The sequence below is a fragment of the Hyperoodon ampullatus genome (assembly GCF_949752795.1).
Source record: "Hyperoodon ampullatus genome assembly, chromosome: 9".
Classification (NCBI taxonomy): Eukaryota; Metazoa; Chordata; class Mammalia; order Artiodactyla; family Ziphiidae; genus Hyperoodon; species Hyperoodon ampullatus.
The window spans coordinates 15808926-15822026 of NC_136922.1; the positions used below are offsets into that span (position 1 = coordinate 15808926).

Consider the following 13101-nt stretch of genomic DNA (forward strand, 5'->3'; position numbering starts at 1 on the left):
AGATACAGATGCAATTCACTGGATCAGTTAGGAAGAATAAAGACATAAAACACAATATATCAGGGCCCGTGGCAGGCAGAGTAATGACTCCCAAAGATGTCCACATCCTCATCCCTGGAATCTGTGGATATGTCACCTCACGGGGCACAAAGGACTTTCCTAATGAGATCAAGGTTAAGGACCTCGAGATGGGGGATTATCCTGGGTTACCAGGTGGGCCCAAGCGCATCACATGAATCTTTAGAAGCAGCAGAGGAAAGCAGGGGAGTGGGTCAGAGCTGTGGCGCGAGGATAACCTGACCCACCGTTGTTGGTTGTGAAGGTGAAACAAAGAGGCAAGGCATGTGGGCAGCTTCTAGAAGCTGGGAACAGCCCTCAGCTGACAGCCAGCAGGAAAATGGGAACTGCAACCTACAACCAAACGAACTGAAATCTGCCAACAGCGAGAATGAGCAGGAAAAAGTCTCCCCAGAACCTTCAGGTGGAAACATGGCCCTACCGACACCTTGATTTTAGTCCCCTGAGACCGTGTCTGACATACAGGACTATAAGATAATAAATTTATGTTGTTTTCGGCCACTAAGTGGTGGTAATTTGTTATGGCAGCAACAGAAACCTAACACAAGCTCTATTTTTTTCCTCAAAGGGCAAAGGCCAAGATTATTTCTCAAAAGGGAACCCTCCTACACTGTTGGTGGGAATGTAAGTTGGTGCAGCCACTGTGGAGAAAAGTATGGAGGTTCCTTAAAAAACTAAAAATAGAGTTGCGATATGATCAAGCAATCCCACTCCTGGGCGTATATCCAGAGAAAACCATAATTCAGAAAGATACACGCGGACTTCGCTGGTGGCGCAGTGGTTAAGAATCCGCCTGCCAATGCAGGAAACACAAGTTCGATCCCTGGTCTGGGAAGATTCCACATGCCACGGAGCAACTAAGCCCGTGCACCACAACTACTGAGCCTGCGCTCTAGAGCCCACGAGCCACAACTACTAAAGCCCGCACGCCTAGAGCCCATGCTCCGCAACAAGAGAAGCCACCGCAATGAGAAGCCCACGCACCACAACAAAGAGTAGCCCCTGCTCGTCACAACTAGAGAAAGCCCGCATGCAGCAATGAAGACCCAACGCAGCCAAAAAATAAAATAGATTCTTAAAAAGAAAAAAAAAAGAAAAGATACATGCACCCCCATGTTCATAGCAGCACTATTTACAATAGCCAAGACATGGAAACAACCTAAATGTCCATTGGCAGATGAATGAATAAAGAAGATGTGGTACATATATATACAATGGAATACTACTCAGCCATAAAAAAGAACGAAATAATACCATTTGCAGCAACATCGATGGACCTAGAGATTATCATACTAAGGGAAGTAAGTCAGACAGAGAAAGACAAAAATCGTATGATGTCACTTATATGTGGAATCTAAAATATTACACAAATAAACTTATCTACAAAACAGAAACAGACACACAGAGAACAGACTTGTGGTTGCCGGGGGCATGGTGCGGGGAGGGATGGATTAGAAGTTTAGGTTGAGCAGATGCAAACTATTATGTATAGGATGGATAAACAACAATGTTTTACTGTATAGCACAGGGAATTATATTCAATCTCCTGTGATAAACCATAATGGAAAAGAACACGAAAAAGAATGTATAGAAATGTGTAACTGAATCACTTTGCTGTACAGCAGAAATACAACACTGTAAATCAACTATACATCAATAAAATAAATTTTATAAAAAGATCACTTCTCAAAAACACAGATTTCTCATAAATGTAGCAACTGGTAACTCTTGGAAGGAAAACCCTTTCATTTAAACAGTGATGAGCAGGGAGAATACTGTACAATCTCAACTTTACTACTAAGAAATAAAGCAAAAGAAAAACATTAAAGGATAAAAATCATCATTCACAAGGACCACTACTCTGTTCAACGCTGAAATCTCCTCCAAAATACTGATTACAAGTAAGAGCTGGTTCCCCAGTGATGAGCAGTCAGCACCATCCCTTCTATCCAGAGCAGCTTTCCCACCACCCCTCCACCCAACCTCCACCGCCAATTCCCCTACAACTAGAATAGGTTCTTAAAGGGTAGGGGCTATGTTTGATGATCTCTTTATGTCCAGCTGCCATAGCAGTTAACAAAGGGTTAGATACACCACAGTTATCCCATACGTTGATGAAAATATCTATTAACTTCTGCTCTGGTTTCGAAGTATAGTAAATTTCAGCTCATTTACTGAGCACCTATCAATGGGCTGGGGACAAAAGAATATGCAAAAACAGCTAAGACAAGATCCCTGTCCAAAGAGACCTTTCAAATACAAACAGCTATAACACAAAGCAGAATGAGTGCTAACAAAGATGCAGAAGTAATGTGTTTTCACATTAAGGGAGGGTTGGGGCCTTCAGTTTAAGAAGGAGAAAGAAGAGGTCTTCAGAAGAAAGTGGTGGGCTTCAAGCCAGGTATCAAAGTCCTAAATTTAACTGATGAAATAATTTTGAAGGCTGCTGTCAAGCTGCTTCTATTTTTCAACGTTTTAAACAGTTGCAAGCAGCATTTACTTAGCAACCACTCTTATTTATTCATTGAAGCAGGTTAGGGGGCTTCCCCACTGGTCCAGCAGTAAACGCCTTGCAATGCAGGGGATGCGGGTTTGATCCCTGGTCGGAGAACTAAGATCCCACATGCCATGGCCACAACTACTGAGCTCGCACACCTCAACTAGAGAGCCTGCGTGCCGCAGACTACAGAGCCCACGCATTCTGGAACCCGCGTGCCACAACCAGAGAAGAGAAAACCCGCACGCCACAACTAGAGAGAAGCCCGCGTGCCGCGACAAAAGATCCCGCGTGCCTCAACGAAGATCTTGCATGCCGCAACTAAGACCCGATGCGCCAAAATAAATAATAAATTAAAAAAAAAAAAGCAGGTTATCTACTAGGCAAAACGTCATTAATCTGGTTTGAGTCACGTTATTTAAATCAATTAGGTCTTACTTTAAAATATTCCGAAGTTCAGACTAGCTGTCAATATAATAGGCATGGATTACACACTTTAATTGTTCTACCAAAAGCCACTCAGCTCATTAAACAAAACATTTAAAAACTTTTTCCACTTCATGACTTTACACTTAATCTAGCCCTAGCCAAAGTAACTAAGGAATGTTTTGGGATTGATTTAGAGATTGCCTGTCCCGAGGAGGGCATGTTTAATTTTTTTGTATCGTAAAAATCTTTTGTTTCTCAAATTCTTTTACTCAGTCAACATTTATTCAACATGTGTCTGAGGCAAAGCAAAGTACAATAATACTGTCAGGTGGAAGATATTTATGACTGTCTGCAACAAATCAATCATTCAGCAAGTATGATCCTGAGCATCTGTTATGCACCAAGCATTCTAGAAGAACTGGTGCTTTAGAACAGAGCCTCTGTCACCTCTTTGGGACTCGTAAAGTCCTGTGGGGAAAAACAACCTTGAAAAGGATGACTATAAAACCCTGAAGAGTCACAAGACTAGAGGCATCTTGAAAGTTTCTTTTCTTCCCCCACCAATGAGGCCAAAAGATAAGGCATCTATTTCATCCATCATGCTAGAAAGATCAAATTACCCACTTTAAAATCTTCACTAAAGGATATACGTATACATGTATAACTGATTCACTTTGCTGTACAGCAGAAACTAACAAAACATTGTAAAGCAACTCTACGCCAATCAAAATTGAAAAAAAAAAACTTCACTAAAATGTTTTGTTTCACAAACTCTCTTGACTAGCACATTCTGGGTTTTGCACATTTTTTGCAGGAGAGATTAGGGGCAGGCCAGGGGCTGTGCGTGGGTGCATTTAGAGACAGGAAGCATGTGCGGACGAGCAAGAGAGAGGAAGGGGAGTGTAAACAACAAAAACCATTTAGGGTAAAGGAACACAGGACATTCCTGAGTTTACGACATAATTTGGAGAGTTACGTATGCCACTTTCCTCTAATCGAGAAGCATTTTCGGAGTGCCGAGAGCTTTGAATTGAGGAGTCAGTTACTAAAGGAATCATCAGTTTGTGTTCTGGGGGTCACCAAGGGAAGTCAGGGAAGTGACTTCATCAGCAGAGAGAGCAGTTGGTCTCGCTTTCCTCCTTTATGGAATTATCCTCGCTTCCTCCCCTCTGGAGGTTTTCTAAGAACAGGCATTCACCCTGGAGTTCCGGAGGCAACATGCCGTCCCAAGTTCACTGCACGATCTGGAACAGAACAAACCCCAAAACGGAGGCCAAACAGATCATGTTCTTGCTGCCTAAAATCTCACTCCTGCCCAGGCAGACTACTACAGTGTTGGGAAATCTTCCTGTAAGAGAGTCAGTTTTTGAATCCATGAGGCTTACTCAATGAATTCAGCACGTTCTCCCGGGGAAGATCCTGGGCCACAAGGAAACATCTGTCTATCCTCCCAACAGTCACTTATGCTATTTTTACCAGATGTTCTGAATCTGATCCAGTAACACACAGAGACGACTCAAAGGTAATTAATCCAACTCCCACAAATTGAACATCTTGCCAAAATGTGTACTTTGATCATTTTGAGGAGAGGGTCATGTCTCACCAATTCAAGGAATACCAACCTATTTAAGTCACTAAAATTATTGTATGTAATTTTCATTAATGTACCCGCAAGTTGGAAAAAATGAAATAGTGAAGAATAAAATGAAGAGCCTTTACACAAATCAAAATGGGACTGCATTTTCCGTCTTTTAAACTGGTGAAAATAAAAGTTTTGATGATACCAGCTGCTGGTGGGGGATTGGGGAAGAAGGTACTTTGTAACTGGTTGGGAGGAAAACAGACTAGCACCATACGTCTGGAGAACAATCTGACATCCTCTAGTAAAATAGAAAATGCACATGTACTTTGACTTAGCACTTCCATCACTGGGAACCCAATCTATAGATATGTCTACAAACACTCATCGAGATTACCAATAAGGATATTCACTGCAACATTTTTGAAAAGAAAGAAAACCAAAAAACAGAAATCAATAAATCATGGCACTATCACATGACAGAACACACAAAAAGAGGTAGATGAATAGATGCTGATATAAAAAAAAAACCCTCTAGATTAAAAAAACAAGTTGCAGAGTAATGTACATACATATATTATTTGATTTATAAAAAATGTTAAGCTAAGTAGGAAATCATGGACTATATTCCTTTGTACTTGTCTTGTTTAAAAAGTAACATCTAAGATGATTTCAAAAGAAATGAGAGGAAGAAAACTGTCATTTTTATAGGTATTTTGAGCACTATTATTAATTTCTAGAGAGACACAAGAAACTGTTAATGGTGGCACTTCAAGGCAATGGAACTTGGTGGGGAAAAAAGGCAGGATACCTGTCTGAACTGTTTGATTTTTTTTTAAAACCACAGGCATACACTGTTTCCATAATTTAAAAAATACTGAAAAGTAAAATACAAAACAAATAACACTACTAAAAACCAAGAAACAATAACCAACAAGGACCAACTATATAACACATGGAACTATACTCAATATTTTATAATAAACTATAAGGGAAAACAATCTGAAGAACATACATATACAACTGAATATACACATATATAACTGAATATACACATATATAACTGAATCACTGTGCTGAACACCTGAAAATAACACAATATTGTAACTCAACTATACTTCAATTAAAAAAAAAGACAAAAACTAAAGAAACATGAAAAAACAAAATAAAAAACCCAAGAAACAAAGACTAGAGAAGGCTTCAAAGCTAACTCTTGGAATGAATAAACCTTTGAAAACTTTGAGAGCACAGGTAAAAGTGATTCTCAGGCATTCAAAGCAAAGGTGAATGCACTCTATCTTCTTAAGAGACACTGAACGTCACCCTCGTCCTAGAGGTCGCAAAGACACTGGGGGTGACTGAGCGCAAGAGTGTCAGAGCAGCTCCACTCACCTATTGTTTAAGGCTCCCCCAAGGTCACAGTCACAAGGTCGACATCCATCCAAGTCGTTGCTTAAGCCCCAGTGCTCTGGCTGCAGAACAAAAGATTAAACATCTAAAGGGGGGTTCCTGTAATTACACCATAGACGCAGCAAGAGACAAGTTATGGCATGTTTTGGATGTTCCACCAAACGTTCATCTGCACCGTGAAAGCAGTAAGCCTACAATAGGTGTGAGTAGGAGTATTCTAGCATAAAGAACCCAAGCTGTGGGTCACTGGGGTCAGAGAGGGTTGCACAAACCCACATGGTAACCCCAGATCAGAGCAGTTTCTTTGCCCTGTAAATAGCCTTCATCCAAGAATTAACGTGAGCTAGCAGCAAACATGCCAATTTTCTTCACTGGAATTACTCTGGCAGTGAGACAGTAATATGACAGCAATCACAAAAATGTTTTAAAAAATATAAAACATAATTTTAAAAAATTACTCTCATAATTACTCCACCCAGAATCACTACAGTGAACTTTTTGGTCTATTTCCTTCCAGATTTTGTTTTTCTTGATGAACTTTTTCCCTAGTCAAGATACTACTCACATCCTGTGTTCTTTTATTTTTTTTTTTCACACCAGCATAAGCATTTCCTCATGTTACCATCATTTTCAATGGCAACCAAATACTACACTGCACAGAAACACCCACATTCATTTAACTATTTTCCCTACTATTGCTTCCAAGTTATTTTTGTTATGATTAATAAAAGATGCAATGAGTCTTCTGGTGAATACATCTTTGTCCAATTTTCTGATTATTTCATCAGGATAGATTCCCAGAAGTGGGATTACTGGGTCAAAGGGGATGCACATTTCTACAGGCTATGGATACACATCTGCAAAACACTTTTCACAAAGTATGAACCAGTCTGTATTTCCATCAGTAGCACACGAGTACCCGCCCCTCACTTAACAGTCAGCATTCCTATTTTTTTAAAAAACTTTTGTTAGTTTTGTCTGTAAAGATGGTACTTCACTGTGGTTTTATTTTGCAACTCTAACAGCGATGGTGAATATCTTGTCAAAATTATTCATTAGTAATTCCTCTTTTGTGAATTGTCTGCTTGTGGCTTTTAATATTAATATTTACATAAAAGGGTGATGGTAGAATCTACAACTGTGAAAATCGTTCTCTACTGAAATGTCATATCCACAAACCACCCATCCCATGTAATTACGATTTACCTACCAGACACTGGTCACAATGCTGTCCTGTCACCAGACGCTTACAGTAGCAGTAACCAGTCTCAGAATCACAAGGATTCCTGCCAGGAATTGTTCCCAGAGGACTGCAAGTACAAGCTTCATTAAAGATAAAATGAAGTAAAGAAACACAAACCAAGTGAGTCTGTAGTAGTCGACTGGATTAAGAATTGCAAAGTAAAATGGGAATCACGTGCACATGAGAACTCCCAAACTTTTTGAACACACGTACTTACGTTTACAACCAAATGGATCTTCCGTGCTTAAACCATAGAAGCCTTCTTTGCAGGTATCACAATGTTCTCCTTCCACGTGTAATTTACACCGACACTGACCAGCAATGAGACCGGTAGAAAAATCCGTGTAACTGTCACAGATTCCCTTGTTCTGAGAACCAGCTGGGTCACAGGTACATTCTAAGGAGAATGAGAAGCATCAGGTAACACAATGTGTGTGTATGTAGAAATACACATATTCCCTTCACCCTCCAAATGTCACAAAAATAGACTCAAAAAGGCTGGACTACTAAGTAAATTCCACCCCCGACATCCTATACAGCAGCTAAAATAAGGCTGGGTCTGAGTCCCAGGAGAAGGATGGTGACTAGCAGACTATTACAGCTGAAAGCTGACCTAAACAGGTCCCCCCATCGTGACCTCTCCCCACATACGTTCACAGAGGTTAGGATCCCGGACGTCCCTCTCCGGGTGCTGGTAGTAAAACGGTTTGCACTGCTCGCAGTTGCGCCCCATTGTGTTGTGCTGACACTCATCACACACCCCTCCGCTGACATTGCCAGTGGCCAAGTAGACCGCCATGTCGAAGTGGCAAGAGCTGGAATGTTCGTTGCAGTTACATTCTGCGAGACAAGACCCACAGCAGGAAAAGTCTTTTCAATCTACGTACCGGGGGAGGATGGGGTTGGTGGGAAGGAAGCTCATTTTGGAAACTGGGGACGAAGTTCAGGCAAAATGGCAATGAACAAGAAGGCGCTGGCAGTGAAAAGGACGCATCTGCTTACGACATCAGTTTAAATCCTAAGCCATGCTGGAAACCTTCCGAGTGTGACCTTCATGAAATAACCTCACTTGCCCTCTTTGGAAGAGAATGGGCTATAAAAAGTTGAAAAGTTCTGCGGGAAGTCCCCCTTGGAGACTCGCTCACAGGAAGGCTGCACTGCATGGAAAAGCGTTTGGGTCATGCTCAGGGTGAGACGGGAATACGTCCCTCCAGAGGGTTTTCTACGAGGTATGTTCCTGGGGAAGCCTGTCTGGGCTGCCGGCTTTGAGGAACGTGGTATGAAGGCCGGATTCCCTTGCTTCTCATTCCCACCACCACACCGGGCCAGGTTCTGTTAATCAGACCCTTAACAGCCATCCAGCCGGCCTTCTTGGGTCATGCTGTTCCTCCTCTAGCCCATTCGGCGGAGTCCTCTTGGTCCAACCCAGCTTTAACCATCTCTCTCTCACGCTCAACAACCCCCATCGATGACTCTTGTCTTCTCACAGTGAAGCTTCTGTCACTGGGGCCCTCACGGGGCTCTACACACTGGCCTTATCCGTCCTGTAGGGAGGGACTGTGTCATCGTGCCCTGGATACGTTGCTTTAATTAAAGCCCAGAATCATGAATTAAACCCTCGTGTCGTGAGAATGTCCTTAGAGCCTTGTGTTTTGTGTTCTCCTTATCTGAACTCCCTTCCACCTCCCCCCATCCCCCGCCCCCCGTGCTTTCTTCTCTTTACCTAAACAATCCTAACTATTTGTTAAGGGCCAGCTGGTCGTCCTTACTAACAAAACCTTGACCACTCCAGCCCTCACTGTTTTCTGAGCTCCTAGAACAGTCCTCAGTGGGGGCAGAGACAGCACGCCTCGCAGGGATGATAGTCTATCAGAATCACTGTGTGGGGGCGGGCAGGGTGGTGGTGTTGCAAACTACCCTTCTGCTCAGAGAATAGCATCGGGAGGGATGGGTGGATGGAAAGATGCCACAGGCTGCAGCTGGGCTGGCACAGAAACAAGGCTGACAAATACTCCATCTCTTTTAGACCTTACTGATCCACCACACGATTGTTTTCATTCACTGTTCGCTCATGGTCATCTTGCCTTAAAAACAGGTACAATGTCAGAGGTGGCATCTCTGTCTTCTACTAAATCTGCCAAACACATAGGTGCTGCTCAAATACTAATTGATTAATTTAATAGACTGGATAGTGGCTTCCTAGGATTATCAGGGTGAGGCTGGGAAAAGGGTAGTAACTTTTCTTCCTTTTGCAGACCAGTGTACTGTTACAGCATTTCTACTCCAAAAATGGATACCGGGGTCTGAATTGATTCAGAACGTCCCTTTGCCTGAGACTTACTTTTACAGGCATTGCTGTTTCGACCTTCGGCGGGTCTCCAAGGTAAATCATGGTAGAAATCCATGCACTGTTCACAGTTTAAGCCCTTGGTGTTATGCCTACACATGCAGTGTCCATGAACCTTGAAAGTTACAAAAACAGAAGAAAGCAAAGGAAGAGATATACTAACAGCCAGACCTTTCCCACAATCAATGGAAAATATCAACCCCTTCTGACACTAATCCTCATCTGTAGCGCACCACAATGAGGGTTTCTTTGTTTTTATTTTGTCCCTTCCCCCCGGTGCGTCCTGTCTTATTGATGTCCGTAATTCCCAACTCTAGGAAGAGTTCCTGCTATATAATGGGTACTCGATAAATATTCTTATTGAAGTATTGATGAGAAAAACACAGAAGAACAAAATTAGTCACTTAAAATTTTTTTAAAAAAAACAAACTAGTTACTTAACAGTTAAAAAAATCTATTATAATAGAAATCAACAAAAGTTATAATGGAGAACTAAATGTGTACACACCACTGGGAACCAACTCAATTTACTACAAGCTTTACCCCATGCCATACAAAAGACAGGTTTTCTCTGCTTGCTTTGTTTGGTTTTTGACTTCCAGCTCAGCACTTAAAAATGTTTTTTCAACCCAAAATGAGATTTTAAGAATTAATCAGTTACCACATTTACATTTTAAAGGAAAGAAATATAAAATGCTAGAAAAAGATACAGATTATTTTGCTTCAGTAAGGGACCATGATGTGCTCTTTTACACCACACCACCAGTCATACTTGAGTCCCTGAGGCACATAAATGATAAATCAATTCTTTCCGTCGAGCAAATATGCACGTTCACGGATCCCTCACCTTAACACTAGTTTCTACAGGATGGAATTCAGAAACAGGACAGACAGGTCCACCCTGAACCCAACTCGACAAGAGTGCAGTTAACAGAAAATTAAATTCCTCTCATTATAAGGTGGTTTTACGTAGACTGAAAACCAGTCCCAAAGCCCATACCACAGGAACTACGGCATCTGAATCAACAGTACAAAATACTGTGAGGCGCATGGTAGTGACATGACTACATGAGGTTAGCTACACACAGGATTTGTTACTCTGAGAAGTAAATATCATCTACCTGGCACTGTCTGAAAGATGGAGCAAAAGATTAGAAGGACATATTCTCCCTTCAGGCTCTGTTAAAAATTCAAGTTTATCTGTGCAATAAAGGTTCTAAATAGAGTAAAGGGAAGGCAGAAGTTTTAGACTGTTGAATACAAGTCAGTCCTGCACCTTCACCTTCTTAGATGAGGACTAACAATTTTTGAAAAGGCCAACATCAACTAAGCAAGGCACACCTTTCGTCACGAAGCAAGGCCCACAGTCCGGTGGAGGCCCCAGTGCAGAGTCAAGTGGGATTTATCCCAGGGATGCAAGGATTCTTCAATATACGCAAATCAATCAATGTGATACACCGTATTAACAAATTGAAGAATAAAAACCACATGATCATCTCAATAGATGCAGAAAAAGCTTCTGACAAAATTCAACACCCATTTATGATAAAAACTCTCCAGAAAGTGGGCATACAGGGAACCTACCTCAACATAATAAAGGCCGTATATGACAAACCCACAGCAAACATCATTCTCAATGGTGAAAAACTGAAAGCCTTTCCTCTAAGATCAGGAACAAGACAAGGATGTCCACTCTCACCACGTTTATTCAACATAGTTTTGGAAGTCCTAGCCACGGCAATCAGAGATGAAAAATAAAAGGAATACAAATTGGAAAAGAAGAAGTAAGATGCCACCAGAAAACTACTAGAGCTAATCAATGAATTTGGTAAAGTTGCAGGATACAAAATTAATGCACAGAAATCTCTTGCATTCCTATATACTAATGATGAAAAATCTGAAACAGAAATTAAGGAAACACTGCCATTTACCACTACAACAAAAAGAATAAAATACCTAGGAATAAACCTACCTAGGAGACAAAACACCTGTATGCAGAAAACTGTAAGACACTGATGAAAGAAATTAAAGACAATACCAACAGATGGAGAGATACACCATGTTCTTGGATTGGAAGAATCAATATTGTGAAAATGACTCTACTACCCAAAGCAATCTACAGATTCAATGCAATCCCTATCAAATTACCAATGGCATTTTTTAAGGAACTAGAATAAAAAATCTTAAAATTTGTATGGAGACACAAAAGACCCCGAATAGCCAAAGCAGTCTTGAGGGAAAAAACGGAGCTGTAGGAATCAGGCTCTCTGACTTCAGACTATACTACAAAGCTACAGTAATCAAGACAATATGGTACTGGCACAAAAACAGAAATACAGATCAATGGAACAGGATAGAGAGCCCAGATATAAACCCACGCATCTATAGTCAATTAATCTATGACAAAGGAGGCAAGGATATACGATGGAGAAAAGACAGCCTCTTCAATAGTGGTGCTGGGAAAACTGGACAGCTACATGTAAAAGAACGAAATTAGAATACTCCCTAACACCATACACAAAAATAAACTCAAAATGGATTACAGACCTAAATGTAACACTGGACACTCTAAAACTCTTAGAGGAAAACAGGAAGAACACTCTTTGACATAAATCACAGCAAGATCTTTTTTGATCCACCTCCTAGAGTAATGGAAATAAAAACAAATAAACAAATGGAACCTAATGAAACTTAAAAGCTTTTGCAAAGCAAAGGAAACTACAAACAAGAGGAAAAGACAACCCTCAGAATGGGAGAAAACATTTGCAAATGAATCAACGGACAAAGGATTAATCTCCAAAATATATAAACAGCTCATGCAGCTCACTCAATATTAAAAAGCAAACAAGCCAATCAAAAAATGAGCAGAAGACCTAAACAGACATTTCTCCAAAGAAGACATACAGATGGTGAAGAAACACATGGAAAGCTGCTCAACATCACTAATTATTAGAGAAATGCAAATCAAAACTACAATGAGGTATCACCTCACACCAGGTAGAATGGGCATCATCAGAAAATCTACAAATAACAAATGCTGGAGAGGGTGTGGAGAAAAGGGAACCCTCTTGCACTGTTGGTGGGAATGTAAATGGATACAGCCACTATGGAGAACAGTATGGAGGTTCCTTAAAGAACTAAAAATAGAATTACCATATGACCCAGCAATCCCACTGCTGGGCATATACCCAGAGAAAACCATAATTCAAAAAGACACATGCACCCCAGTGTTCATTGCGGCACTATTTACAATAGCCAGGTCATGGTAGCAACCTAAATGCCCATCGACAGAGGAATGCATAAAGAAGATGTGGTACATACATACAATGGAATATTACTCAGCCATAAAAAGGAACGAAATTGAGTCATTTGTAGAGACATGGATGGATCTAGAGACTCATACAGAGTGAAGTAAATCAGAAAGAGAAAAACAAATATCGTATATTAACACATATATGTGGAACCTAGAAAAATGGTACAGATGAACCAGTTTGCAGGGCAGAAATAGAGACACAGAC

The 13101-nt window shown here is 40.9% G+C and overlaps 1 protein-coding gene across 1 annotated transcript in view; it reads right to left on the reverse strand.

The window, feature by feature from the left end:
- The window catches only part of LAMB1 (laminin subunit beta 1), a gene marked incomplete at its 5' end in the record, with an annotated part of 73953 nt that overhangs the window by 41318 nt on the left and 19534 nt on the right, over nucleotides 1-13101 (reverse strand). Inside the window, 5 exons of the mRNA XM_079710922.1 lie at nucleotides 5976-6055; nucleotides 7204-7316; nucleotides 7454-7633; nucleotides 7888-8076; nucleotides 9578-9698. Coding sequence (XP_079567048.1) covers nucleotides 5976-6055; nucleotides 7204-7316; nucleotides 7454-7633; nucleotides 7888-8076; nucleotides 9578-9698 — 683 coding nt within the window. The remainder of the gene's footprint in view (nucleotides 1-5975; nucleotides 6056-7203; nucleotides 7317-7453; nucleotides 7634-7887; nucleotides 8077-9577; nucleotides 9699-13101) is intronic.